Raw genomic sequence first — 14,210 nt, forward strand, 5'->3', positions numbered from 1 at the left:
TTAAAAAAAAAAAAAAAAAGAGAGAAAAAAGTAAAATTATATCTAGGAGTTTCTCTGGAGCTGTTGCGGTCAGTGTGGGTTCGGCTCAGTTTCAGATAGCTCCTCGTTCCAGCTTACGCTTCTCGATATCTACAGGCCCCTCCAGTGTAGTCAGCGTTTCCTAGAGGGATTTTAATCTGTTGCACCAGTCCCTTCTGAAGCGGTTCCTTTTGTTTATTTGGCTTCTGTTTGCCGGTCTCTTCAGAGCCTCATTTCCGCCCTGACACAGGCAGGCGGAGGTGGACTCTCACCCAGGTAGCTAGCTCCGTCGCTCTGCGGGGCAGGGAGGGGCTTGCGCTGCAGGGAGTGGCTGGCGCCGTGGGGACAGGCCTGCGCCGCGGGGATGGGCTGGGGCTGCCGGGAGGGGCTGATGCTGCTTTCTCCGTCTGTGCTGCTCAGGCTCCCGGCTGTTCTATATGGAGCGCGCCCCGCGCTGCGCGAGGCTCCAGCCCTCGGGTGTTCCACAAAAGCGCGGAAGGAAAAGCTGCGCCTGCTCTCTGTGCCTTCCCCGTCAGAGCGGTCCAGGCAGCCAGGGGCTTAGTGGGCGCACTCTACCCAGGTGTGGCGCGCCCACTCCCTTCCGCGGACCCAGTCTCAGTTTCCGCTGGCGCCAGTCGGCGCGCGCGCCTTCCGCCCTCCGCGTCCCCAGCCCCAGTCCCCGCCCGCGCCGGTCGGGTGCCTGCGCCCTGTGTCTCGCCGCGACCTTCCCCTCCCCCCTGCCTCCTGCCTCCGGCGGGGCTGGGCCGGTCCGCAGCCTGCGAGCTCCTCTCTGGACCCTCTCGGTCTCTATGTTCTGCGAGCGGCCGGCAGTGTGTTCGGGCCGGTTAATTTACTCTCTCTCTTTTGGTCTCCCACAGTTCAAGTTGGCAACTCACAGAAGTTCCCTCCGATTGTCCTCAGGGCACTCGGCCCGGACCCTACCCCAAGCAATGCCGCCTAGGAGCTCCCGGGACGGATCTCCGTCCTTAGCTCTTTTGTCTCACTTTTTATCTTTTATATTTTGTCCTACCTCCTTTCGAAGACAATGGGCTGCTTCTCTGGGCGCCCGATGACCTCAGCTAGCGATCCGAAGTTGTTTTGCGAAGTTTGCTCTGCGTTCAGTTATTCTTTTGATGAATTTGTAGGAGAGAAAGTGGTCTCCCCGTCCTACTCCTCCGCCATCTTGGCTCCTCCCCTTCTTTTTGACTTTTTATAGTAAGTGTATAGAAATGTATTAATTTTATATAATACAGCTTTACCAAATGTATTGATGAGCTCTAGTAGTTTTCTACTAGCATCTTTAGGATTTTCTGTGTATAGTAGTAGTGTTAGTTGCTCAGTTGTGTCCGACTCTTTGTGACCCCATGGGCTGTAGCCCATCAGGCTCCTCTGTCCATGGAATTCTCCAGGCAAGAATACTGGAGTTGGTTGCCATTCCCATCTCCAAGCATCTTTAGGATTTTCTGTGTATAGTATCATGTAATCTGCAAATTTGACAGTTTTGCTTCTTTTTATCCAATTTGGATTTTGTTTGTTTCTTTTTCTTCTCTAATAACCATGGATAGGACTTCCAAAACTATGTTGCATAAAAGTGGTGAGAGTGAACATCTTTGTCTCATTGCTGATCTTAGAGGAAATCCTTTCAGCTTTTCACTGTTGAGTATGATGTTAGCTGTGGGTTTGCATATATGGCTTTTAATATGTTGAGGTAGGATTCGCTCTGTGCTTGCTTTCTGAAGAGTTTTTATCAAATGGATGTTGGGTTTTGACAAAAGCTTTTCTGCGTCTATTGAGATGATCATATAGTTTTTATTTTTCAGTTTGTTAACATGGTATCTCATGAGGATTCATTTGCAGATGTTGAAAAATCCTTGCATCCCTGGGATAAATCCCACTTGCTAATGGTGTGTGATTCTTTTAACATATTGTTGGATTCAGTTTGCTAGTATTTTGTGGAATACTTTTGTGTCTGTGTTCATCAGTGATATCGTCCTGTAATTTTCTTTTTTGTTGGATTTTTTTTTAATAAGCCACATGTGGTTTTAATTATACTGAATCTGTATCACACATGCTGATTCTTTTTTTTTTTTTTGAAAGTGAAATTCCTTTTAATTTTAACCCACAGACATGACCATTGCTATAATTTATGTATGGTTTTCCAGAAATCTTTCGATGTGTCTAATAAACATATATTAGCACAGATAAATCTTATAGATAAATCACATTAGATCCACTCTACTATAAATTTTTTCAACCTAAAATATTTCATGGACATCTTTCTATGCTAATACATATAGATTTCTTTTTCTTTTCCAGTGCTTAAGAGTATGCAGTTATATGGTTGTAGTACTATTTATTTAATTTGTCATTTGGATATAATTAAAACTTTTAAAATAAGCTAACCTGGAAAAAGAAATAATGTATATTAATTTTTGTTCATTTGTTTATTTCTACAAGCTTATCAGCTAGGTCAAAAGGAATATTTATGTAAAATGTTGGTGGGAATGGCTATCCACTCCAGTATTCTTGTCTGGAGAATTCCTTGGACAGAGGAGCCTAGTGGGCTATAGTCCATGGGATCGCAGAGTCTGACATGACTGAGCAAAAGAAGTTAGTATCTCTATTTTCTGAAGAATTCTTATATATCAATTTAAAAAGAGAGAAGTAATCTCCTCTTCCCCGAAAGTAAGTGAAGACTCATGAACAGCACAATTTCAAAAGAAGAAACAAACTGCCAAAAAAACACATGAAAAGGTATTCAACCTGATTAATAATCAAGATATGAAAATTAAAATAGCAATGGAATATCATTTTCCACCCTAAGATTTGCAAAAGTTGGTGAAGGTACAAATGCTCTATTTGTAAAGTATGCATTAGTTTAACTTTTGGGAGGGTAATAAGTGAGACAATGCACCCCCCAAAAAAAGTGTTAATTGCTCAGACATGCTGATTCTTATTTTTGTTTTTTGTTGGATCTTTGTCTGGTTTTGGTATCAGGGTGATGGTGGCCTCATAGAATGAGTTTGGGAGGGTTCCTTCCTCAGCAGATTTTGAAATAATTTCAGAAACATAGACATTAACGTTTCTCTAAATGTTTGATAGAATTCACCTGTGAAGCCATCCAGTCCTGGGCTTTTGTTTGTTGCAGGTTTTTAATTCAGATGTTGTTGTGTTTAGTGTGTCCCAGAGGTCTCTTAAACTGTCATTTCTTTTCATTATTTTTTCTTTATTCTATTCCATGGCATTTCTTTCCACCATTCTTCCAGTTGACTTATCTTTTCTGCCTCATTTATTCTGCATTAATTTCTTCTAGTGTATTTTTCATCTCAGTTATTATATTGTTCATCTGTTTATTCTTTATATCTTCTAACTCTCTGTTAAATTTTTCTTGTATCTTCTCAGTCATGCCTCCTTTCTTTTTCTGAGATCTTGGATCATCTTTACTAACATTACTCTGAATTCTTTTTCAGGTAGATTGCCTAGCTCCATTTCACTTAGCTGTTCTTCTGGGGCTTTATCTTATTCCTTTTTCTGGGACATAATCCTGTGCTGTTTCATTTTGTCTAACTTTCTGTGTTTGTGGTCCCATGGGGTGCTTGATTATAGTTTCTCTTCTGGTTTCTGCCTCCTAGTGGATGAAGCTTTTCTCAGAGGTTTGTGCAGGTTTCCTGGTGGGAGGGACTGGTGTCTGCCACTGGTGGGTGGAGCTGAGTCTTATACCTCTGGTGGGCAGGGCTGTGTCAAAGGGTGTGTTTAGAGATGGCTGTAGACTCAGGAAGACTTCAAGCAGCCTGTTTGCTGGTGGGTGGGGCTGTGTTTCTGTCCCATTGGTTGTTTGGCCTGAGACATCCCACTACTGGCGCCTTCGGACTGTTGGGTGGAGCTAGGTCTTGGCCTCAAAGTGGTAGTATCCAGGACAGCTCACGCCAGTGAATACCCAGTACCTCCACAACCAATGTCCTTGTTTCTACAGTGAGCCAAAGCCACCATCTACCTCGCTGAGAGGCCCTCCAAGACCAGCAAGTAGGTCTGGCACAGGCTCCTATGAAGTCACTGCTTTTTCCCCTGGGTCCTGGTGTGCATGATACCTTGCATGTGCCCTCCAAAAGTGACATTTCTGTTTCTCCCAGTTCTGTGCAGTTCCAGTGATCAAGCTCCACTGGCTTTCAAAGCCAAACACTCTGGGGGCTCCTCCTTCTGAAGCCAGACTGGGGAGCCTGATGTCGGACTCAGAACTCTCCTGTGGGAGAACTTCTGTGATATAGTTATTTTCCAGTTTGTGGGTTGCCCACCCAGAGGTGATGGGGTTTGATTGTATCATTAATGCACCCCTCCTACAATCCTGTTGTGGCTGCTTCTTTGTCTTTGGAAGTAGAGTATCTTTTTTGTCTGTAGATGGTTATTCAGCAGTTAGTTGTGATTTTGGTGTTTTCATAATAGGAGGTGAGCTCAGGTTCAGAAGGACTTCACCATCTTGTGGAGATCTATCTAAATTTGCTTTTTACAGATTTGTTTTACTGTCAGACTTGTGACAGTCTTAACATTCTTAACATATATAAATTAGGAATCTCTAGGAATGTACTTTTGGCTCTCTGAACATATTACAGGCTTAGAAGCATGTACTTTTTAGTTAATCACTTGTTTTACGAAGCTTAATCATTTAAGCCTGTTTTTTATTTTTAATTACGTTTTAAGAAACTTAATTTTTGAACTGGTGATACATTTACCATGGTATGCAATTCAAAGATAACAAAAGACTGTATGGTGAAAAATCCCCACCCCTGACTTTCACTTAACTTGTTTACTTCCTGTAGCCAACTGTCATTATCAGTCTGTCCTAGAAATGGCCTGCATGTATTCAAGGAGTTTGTATATGTACTTTCTTCCCCTCTCGTCTACAAAAATTGTAGTAGTTTGATTTTACATGTCATTCTGTTCATTGTTTTACATTTAAAGAAAGGAAGACGATAAAGCAGCACATTTTAATGAAATATAAACCTTTTAATAAAAATATTTAATTTTTATTACTGTCACATAATATATACTTTGTAAGTATTCTCTTCTTTGATAGTTTTGATTAGAAACTTTTAGTTTGCAACATGTGATGTTATGGAGGGGAGTTTATTTGATTTTTTTTTTTTTTTTGTAGAGTGAGCTCCAACTGCGTAAAGAAGTAGAGACAAGGCAGCAACTGGAACAAGCGTTAGGTGATCATCGAGAGCTCATTGATGCGTTGACAGCTGAAGTTCTTTTCCTTAGAGAAGAAAATACTGCTACCCAGGTATTTAGATGAGATCCAAAACTTTTCTGTGTTTAGTAGTATAAAACTTCTTTACAGGTGTATGAGATTCTCTTTTAGTTGCCTTTGATTTAGTTGTGCTGGTGTGATTATTTATCATTTCTTTAGTATCCTCAGCAGTAACTTTTTAAGAACATTTATTATACTGGAGGTACTGCAGTAAAAACTTGAATTATAAATAGTGTAGAATAAATATCCTGTCTTTAAGAAACATATTTACTGGGGAAGACAGAATCTATGTTTAAATAATAACTACTCATATTATAGTGGTTTATCCAATATGTGAAATGAGTGTTAAGACAGCTGCTTTTCATTTTAAATAACAGAGGATACCCTGTGAGGAACCCTCCTATGATATATGCCATTTAAAGTTGTTTATAGTATCTTCAGTATCTTTGTTAATCTTTTTGTCAAACAGTGGTTATAGTTACTGATACTTTTATTTATCAGCCACAAGAGACTAGGAAATCAGTAGTAGACAAGTTGTGTTTGTGTCAATGGACATTAGATATAAGACATGCGATTTTCAGTGATATATCATTCACATACAGTTTCTGTAAAATTGAAGTATAATTGTTTTACAACGTTGTGTTAGTTTCTACTGTACAACAAGAATCAGCTATATGTATGCATATATTCCCTCCCTCTTGAGTCTCCTTCCCACCCCCACCATCCCACCCCTCTAGGTCATCACAGAGCACCGAGCTGAGTTCCCTGTGCTATACAGCACTTCCAACTAGCTATCTGTTTTATGCATGGTAGTATATATGTCAGTGCTACTCACTCAATTCATCCTACCTCTCCTTCCCCTCCTGTGTCCACAGTCCATTCTCTACGTCTGTGTCTCTATTCCTGCCCTACAAATATATTTATCAGTTCAATTTTTCTAGATTCCGTATATATGCATTAATATATGATATTTGTGTTTCTTTTTCTGACTTACTTCACTCTATATGACAGACTCTGGATACAGTTCACATACCATTTAACGCACCCTTTTGCAGTGTGCAGTTTGGTGTTTTTTTCTGTGCTAGTACCATTATCTAACTCCAGAGTATTTTCATCACCCCAGAGAGAAATTCCACACACATTATCATTCACTCTACTCCCTTCAGTCCCTGGAAATGACAAATCTGCTGTATGATTTTATAGATGTGCCTAATCTGAATATTTTATCTAGGTGGAATCATGCCATATGTGGTCTTTAGTGTCTGGCTTCATTCACAGCACATCATGTTTTCAGGGCTCATCCACGCTGTCTTGTGTGTCAGTACTGCATTCCTCTTTATTGCTCAATAATCTAGTGTGGGCTCTACCACATTTTGATTATCCATTCATTAGTTGAAGGACACTTGTGTTGTTTCTCCCTTTTGTGTATGATGAATGAATAATGCTGCTGTGGATGTTCATGTACAAGTATTTGTGTGAACGTGCATGCATGCTAAGTCTCTTCAGTCGTGTCCAACTCTTTGCGATCCTATGGACTGTAGCCCACCAGGGTCCTCTGTCTATGGGATTCTCCAGGCAAGAACAGTGAGGTGGGTTGCCATGCCTTCCTCCAGGGGATCTTCCTGACCCAGGGATCAAACCCATGTCTCTTACATCTCCTGCATTGGCAGGTGGGTTCTTTACCACTAGTGTCACCTAGGAAGCCCCAGTTGTGTCAGGATGTATTTTCAATTCTCTTAGGAAGATAGGCACTTTTAAAGTGTACTAATATGTTCAGCAGATCTTTATTGAGCACTTACTGTGTATCTGGCACTGTTCCAGGTGCAGGAAATAGAGTAGTGAATGACAAAAAAATCTTGGTCCTCAAGGAACTTAACATTCTAAATAAACTTTGCCCCCTAAAAAGTGAAGTATATTGTTAGTTAGATGGTTATTATGTATCATAAAGAAAAACAAAGCTAGTAAGAGGGATGGGAAGGGTTTGGGATGGGAGGATATAAATGGGATGGGACATGTCTGTCTGAGGAGACGAGAGAGCAAGCCTGCCAATAGCTGAGCGAAGAGCACTCACTGCAAAGGAGCAGCAAGGGCTTAGGTCCTGAGGTGGGAGCTTAGCTGTTGAGCTCAAAAGCCACCAAGGAGACCAGGGTGGCAGGGGTGGGATGTGGGAGAGGGAGCACAGGAGGAGACAGGAGCAGGAAGTCAGATCACAGGGGCCCTGCAGGCTGGGTGAGGGCTTGGGCTTTTGTTCTGAATGAAATAGGAAACCGCAAAAGGGATTTGGGAAGAGATGTGATTTAATTCAGTTTTAAGAGAATCACTCTGGGCGGCTATTTTGAGATTAGATCAGAGATCACCGCCCTGTCTCTGTTTACAGTGACCTTAGTGTCTCAGGACACCCCTAGGCCAAAGAAAATACCCAGCAGCTCCATATATTCAGTTCAGTTCAGTTCAGTCACTCAGTCGTGTCCGACTCTTTGTGACCCCATGAATCCCAGCACGCCAGGCCTCCCTGTCTATCACGAACTCCTGGAGTTTACCCAAACTCATGTCCATTGAGTCGGTGATGCCATCCAGCCATCTCATCCTCTGTTGTCCCCTTCTCCTCCTGCCCCCAATCCCTCCCAGCCTCAGGGTCTTTTCCAATGAGTCAGCTCTTCACATGAGGTGGCCAAAGTATTGGAGTTTCAGCTTTAGCATCAGTCCTTCCAGTGAACACCCAGGACTGATCTCCCTTAGGATGGACTGGTTCCTGGATCTCCTTGCAGTCCAAGGGACTCTTAAGAGTCTTCTCCAACACCACAGTTCAAAAGCATCAATTCTTCGGCACTCAGCTTTCTTCACAGTCCAACTCTCACATCCATACATGACCACTGGAAAGACCATGGCCTTGACTCGACGGACCTTTGTTGGCAAAGTAATGTCTTTGCTTTTTAATATGCTGTCTAGGTTGGTCATAACTTTCCTTCCAAGGAGTAAGCATCTGTTAATTTCATGGCTGCAGTCACCATCTGCAGTGATTTTGGAGCCCAAAAAAATAAAGTCTGACACTGCTTCCACTGTTTCCCCATCTATTTCCCATGAGGTGATGGGACCAGATGCCATGATCTTAGTTTTCCGAATGTTGAGCTTTAAGCCAACTTTTTCACTCTCTTCTTTCACTTTCATCAAGAGGCTCTTTAGTTCCTCTTCACTTTCTGCCATAACGGTGGTGTCATCTGCATATCTGAGGTTATTGATATTTCTCCCGGCAATCTTGATTCCAGCTTGTGCTTCTTCCAGCCCAACATTTCTCATGATGTACTCTGCATATAAGTTAAATAAGCAGGGTGACAATATACAGCCTTGACGTACTAGTTTTCCTATTTGGAACCAGTCTGTTGTTCCATGTCCAGTTCTAACTGTTGCTTCCTGACCTGCATATAGGTTTCTCAAGAGGCAGGTCAGGTAGCCTGGTATTCCCATCTCTTTCAGAATTTTCCACAGTTTATTGTGATCCACATAGTCAAAGGGTTTGGCATAGTCAACAAAGCAGAAATAGATGTTTTTCTGGAACTCTCTTGCTTTTTCGATGATCCAGCGGATGTTGGCAGTTTGATCTCTGTTTCTTCTACCTTTTCTAAAACCAGCTTGAACATCTGGAAGTTCATTGTTTACGTATTGTTGAAGCCTGGCTTGGAGAATTTTGAGCATTACTTTACTAGTGTGTGAGATGAGTGCAGTTGTGTGGTAGTTTGAGCATTCTTTGGCATTGCCTTTCTTTGGGATCGGAATGAAAATGGACCTTTTCCAGTCCTGTGGCCACTGCTGAGTTTTCCAAATTTGCTGGCATATTGAGTGTAGTACTTTCACAGCATCATCTTTCAGGATTTGAAATAGCTCAGTTGGAATTCCGTCACCACAGTAAGTATTTGTGCGTCAACAACTTAGATGCCGTGTGAAAAAAATAATACATGAAAACTGATAGAAAAAGTATTTTATTTTCTTATTCATGATTAAATAACCATAGTTATTTACTAATGGAACATGTATACCTATTGGGCATTGTACAGCTTCTCATAGCCTGGAATCATATTGAACACCATCACTCTTATTTCTTGTTCCATAATTATTTTTATGCAGTGTTGCTTTTTTAGCATGGCAGCTACTGAAAACTCAGCCTTAAGAAGATATGGTATCATCAAAAGGGGTGTATCTTGATCTAATGTTGAATCTGTGAACACTTCGAGCTAGTAGGTCACTAGTACCTGACAGATATTGAGCATCAGCAGTTTCCTTGAGAATTTAAAAATGTCCTGTGGTGCCCCCGTGAGTCCGTACTGGCGCTCCAGGGTGCAGGTTGGGAGCAGTGTAGGACTAGACTGTAGGTGGTCAAACACAGAAGTAGAGTATTACAGACAGGAGTCCAGAATAATTAAGGTGAGACATGGCAACTTGGTTGAGGTTGTAAGTGGGATAGGTTGTGAAAAGTAACCAAATTCTGAATATATTTTGAAGTCAACCAGTAGGATTTGCTGATGGACAGGATATGGAGTGAAGGAGAGAATGTGAAAGAAGAGTCAGAGTTTTGGCCTGAGCAGTTGGAAGAATGGAGTTGTTATTGATGAGGCAGGAATGTTTACGAGGAGTTGGATTTTTTGTATTTTAAGTTTGAGAAGCCTATGTGAGCTCCTCATGGAGATGTTGAGGGAGCTATTGGATATGTGATGTGGATTTTGGGAAAAATTTGGACAAATATAAAAATGTTTATTATATATCATTCAACAGTCCTACTAATAATATTTCTGACTTCTGACCGCACCTGACATTTAACAAATGTCTGTTCATGTTGGAGCTATGTATGTCTCTGTATGTGTACAGTTGATCCTTGAACTGCACCAGTTTCTACTGTGCTGGTTCACTTATATGTGAGTTTTTTTCAATATATATGTACTACAGTCTGTGGCTGGTTGAATCTGTGGATGCAGAACCTTGAATATGGAGGGCCAGTGGTAGTTATACATGAATTTTACCTGCACAGAGTGTCGATGCCCCTAACCCTGTCTAGTTCAAGTGTCAACTGTAATATATAATACACATATACATATATATAATCTCTTAACACTATTTTATATGCATTACCATACATTTTTATAATGCTTACGTTTATCAGTTTAAATACCTGAATAATATTCTATTGAGTTTCTTCCTTGGTCTTTTGGGGTGGCTTAAGAGTCAGTAGGTATCATCATCAGTCAATAGGTATAAAATCTATTATAAAAGAGATTTTATAAATTGAAAGCCCTATGAAAAGGCTCATTCTTACTATTGTAGCAGTGTATTTATTTATTAATAATATTCCATGAATTATTTAACCATCCTTCTATCAAAGAATTTTAAAAAATGTTCATAATTATATATTTTCATGAATGCATGGTTTTAGTATTTGAATAAAAGGCTGAAATTCCTAGAGTATTTAAAACAATGATATAGTTAAACACACCTAGGTGATTTGCTCTCTGATAAGCCAATGATATTATTTTGTTCATTTTTCTCTAGGCGAGACTTCAGCAGTACATGATCACAACAGATGAGCAGCTTATATCACTCACACATGCCATTAAGAACTGTCCTGTGATAAGTAACAAAGAAAGTCAGGCCTTAGAAAGGGGAGCCACAAGTCAGAGAAATATGGATAATTCAGGTGAGTGGAATAATCTTACTATCCCAGATGGGCATTAAAATACTTTCAGAGAAAACAAAACTGTAAATTTATATGTAACTATTTATATGTAACTATATAATGTAAATTTATATGTAACTATATAGTTATATGTAACTATTGTCTGTTCATGGATAGGTAGCATTATCACCATTATATTTGCCATAATTATTCCAGCTAATATTTTTTGGATACTTGCTCTATGTCAGGTTCTTTTGCAGTGTTTTACATGCATTATCTCATTTAATTCTCATAATATAGCTTTCATTTAATTTTCAAAAGAGTTCTTCACTCAGTCTTATGAGGTAGGTGTCATTGTTATCCCCATTTTTTAGATGAGAAAACTAAGGCTTGGAGAGAGGGTTGGTAACTTAATAAAGTCACAGAAATAGAAAGTAGCACAACTAGCTTCCTAGACATGTGGGAATTTAGTGCCAGCACCTTTAATTAGGGTACCCCTGGTTTGGAGGAGAAGAGATGGTCTTGAGAAGAAAAAAATACTGAATTTCAGAAATTCGTGACCTTAGTTCATTCATGGTGATGCTTTGAAAGCCTATCTTCACCTTGTCTGCCATTATCATATGCCATAGGCTGAATAGGACATTGAGCATTTTTTGTTTTTTACTTTGATGCGTGTCTCTGTGTAGAAGGAGTTTTATGTATTTAGGAGTGTTTTCTTAGAAGTGGCTGACTCTAAAATTTAACTTGCATGAGGTAAACTCAGTGGCGAGGGCAGATCTTCAAGGGCAGTGCTTTTCTCCAAAATAGCCACTTCCTCCCAGTGCTGGCACCACAGGAGCTTGGCCTGTGAGTGACTGCTCAGTGAGGGTATGGACTAGAAAGTGAGGGCTCCAGAGGCCACGTCATTTTGCCCTCTATGGAAATGCGCCTATGTCTAAATGCCTGAAGTGTGCTCATAATTCCTTTGAGTACTAATAGTCTCTCATCTTCAGAGGACCCAGCTGTAAATGCTAGTGTCTCCGTGCCACTGATGTTCAGAGGAGAAGACGTCGTTGAGTTCCCACAGGAAGATTTGCCTGTCAAACTGTCTCAGGTGCCAAACCCTCCAGAAAGTGGGAACCTGGCCAGCAATCTTCCAGGACATATATTTGAGCCAGCAGTGTTGTTAACACCACCCAGGCAGAAGAGCAACTCAGAATTCTCTCCTTTGCAGGACGGTAAGCAGGCTTCTTCTAAAGTTATATGGCAGTTGTTTTTCTTTGCTTCATATATGCCATACAGTATGTTCATTGTTCCCTTATAAACAGGATTTGAAAAGGTACTGATGATCATTTTAACCTTTTAGCTGAAGGAGAGTTTTTCAGAGTGGTTTATATCATGTGCATTATACCTATGGTGAAATGTGACAGTGAATTTCATCATGTATCTGTTCTATCAGGCATTGTAAATGTCAGTTGAACTCAGATCAAAGGACCAAGTTCTCAGCAATGAAATGCAGAGTCAGGGGATATCCCATTTGTCTGTATGGTCCAGGGGTATTGTTGTTCAGTTGCTCAGTCTCGTCCAACTCTTTGCAACCCCACGGACTGCAGCACACCAGGCTTCCCTGTCCTTCACTATCTCCTAGAGCTTGCTCAAACTCATGTCCATTGAGTCAGTGATGCCATCTAATTATCTCGTCCTCTGTTGTCCCCTTCTCCTGCCTTCAGTCTTCCCAGTATCAGCGTCTTTTCTAATGAGTTGGCTCTTTGCATCAGGTGGCCAAGAGTGGAGTTTTAGTTTCAGCATCAGTCCTTCCAATGAATATGCAAGATTGATTTGGTTTAGGACTGGCTGATTTCGTTTAGGACTGACTGATTTCCTTGCTCTCCAGGGAACTCTCAAGAGTCTTCTCCCGCACCTCAGTTTGAAAGCCTCAATTCTTTAGTGCTCAGCCTTCTTTATGGTCCAGCTCTCACATTTGTACATGACTACCAGAAAAACCACATCTTTGACTATGGACCTTTGTCAGCCAAACAATGTCTCTGCTTTTTAATATGCTGTCTAGGTTTGTCACAGCTTTTCTTCCAAGGAGCAAGTGTCTTTTAATTTCATGGCTGCAGTCACTGTTTGCAGTGATTTTGGAGCCCAAGCAAATAAAACTTTGAAAGTGAAAGAAAGTGAAGTCTCTCAGTCATGTCTGACTCTTTGCGACCCCATGGACTGTAGCCTACTAGGCTCCTCCCTCCATGGGATTCTCCAGGCAAGAATACTGGAGTGGGGTGCCATTTCCTGCTGCTGGTGCTGCTGAGTCACTTCAGTCGTGTCTGGCTCTGTGCGACCCCATAGCTGGCAGCCCACCAGGCTCCCCCGTCCCTGGGATTCTCCAGGCAAGAACCCTGGGGTGGGTTGCCGTTTCCTACCTCACTCTCAATATAAGTTCTTCATGTGCTGATACTGGTTTCTTCTCTCACTATTACCTCTGTCTAAATAATCTCACTTGTTCTTGTGGCTTCCAATACCGTCTATATGCCAGTGACCTCCAGTTTTAGATCTTCGCCTAGATGATCTCTTGAGTTTCTGACCCATGTTTCATCTCCTTGGATTGATATATAGGCGCCTTAAGCTTAGCATGTTCAAAACAATTCTTGATAATCCTCCTTCCCCTAAATCTGTTCTCCTGATGGGCTCCATGTTACTAAACAGCATCGCCATCCATTCATTTGTGCATGCTGTCATACTCTGCATTTTCCCTCACTTCTTGCTTTCAGTGCATCATTTTTAGTTCAGTTGCCAAGATATTTCTCAAATGTGTCTACTTCTCTCCTTCATAGCCAACATACCTTAGTCAAAGCTACCATCATCTTTCTTCTTGACTACTACAGTTGCTTGCTGGTCTCCCTACTTCTCTTCCTGGACCTTCTAATTTCTACAGCATTTAGTAAATTTAAATTATGTAAACTGAGTTGTGGACAAACCTTCTCCAGATTTCATTGCTCTTGGATTAAATTATAAAATTTCTAACATGGCTTAAAAAGCTCTCTGAGAAATGGCCCCTGCATGCTTCTCTAGTCTTGTAAATTGTATTCCCCGATGCTCCCTTGTTGGTATGCTACAGACAGACTGGCCTCCTTTCTTTGCTCTTTCCTATTTTGGGGCCTTCACATATGTTGTTATCTCTGATTGTAATGGTCTTTGCTCCACTCTCTGCCACATATGTAATCATTCAAGTGTCACTTCTTGGGACTTCCCTGGTGGACCAGTGGTTACGACTCTGTAATCCCAATGCAGGGGCTGCAGGTT

At 41.2% G+C, this 14,210-nt stretch overlaps 1 protein-coding gene across 2 annotated transcripts in view; it reads left to right on the forward strand.

Annotated features, from left to right (window-relative positions):
- SPICE1 (spindle and centriole associated protein 1) overlaps positions 1 to 14,210 on the forward strand; it is a 64,645-nt gene that overhangs the window by 41,424 nt on the left and 9,011 nt on the right. For both annotated transcript variants that reach the window (XM_043874693.1, XM_043874694.1), the window contains exons 11-13: positions 5,168 to 5,299; positions 10,805 to 10,949; positions 11,921 to 12,145. In XM_043874693.1, coding sequence (XP_043730628.1) covers positions 5,168 to 5,299; positions 10,805 to 10,949; positions 11,921 to 12,145 — 502 coding nt within the window. The remainder of the gene's footprint in view (positions 1 to 5,167; positions 5,300 to 10,804; positions 10,950 to 11,920; positions 12,146 to 14,210) is intronic.

The sequence above is a fragment of the Cervus elaphus genome, chromosome 19 (genome assembly GCF_910594005.1).
Source record: "Cervus elaphus chromosome 19, mCerEla1.1, whole genome shotgun sequence".
In the NCBI taxonomy this organism is placed as follows: Eukaryota; Metazoa; Chordata; class Mammalia; order Artiodactyla; family Cervidae; genus Cervus; species Cervus elaphus.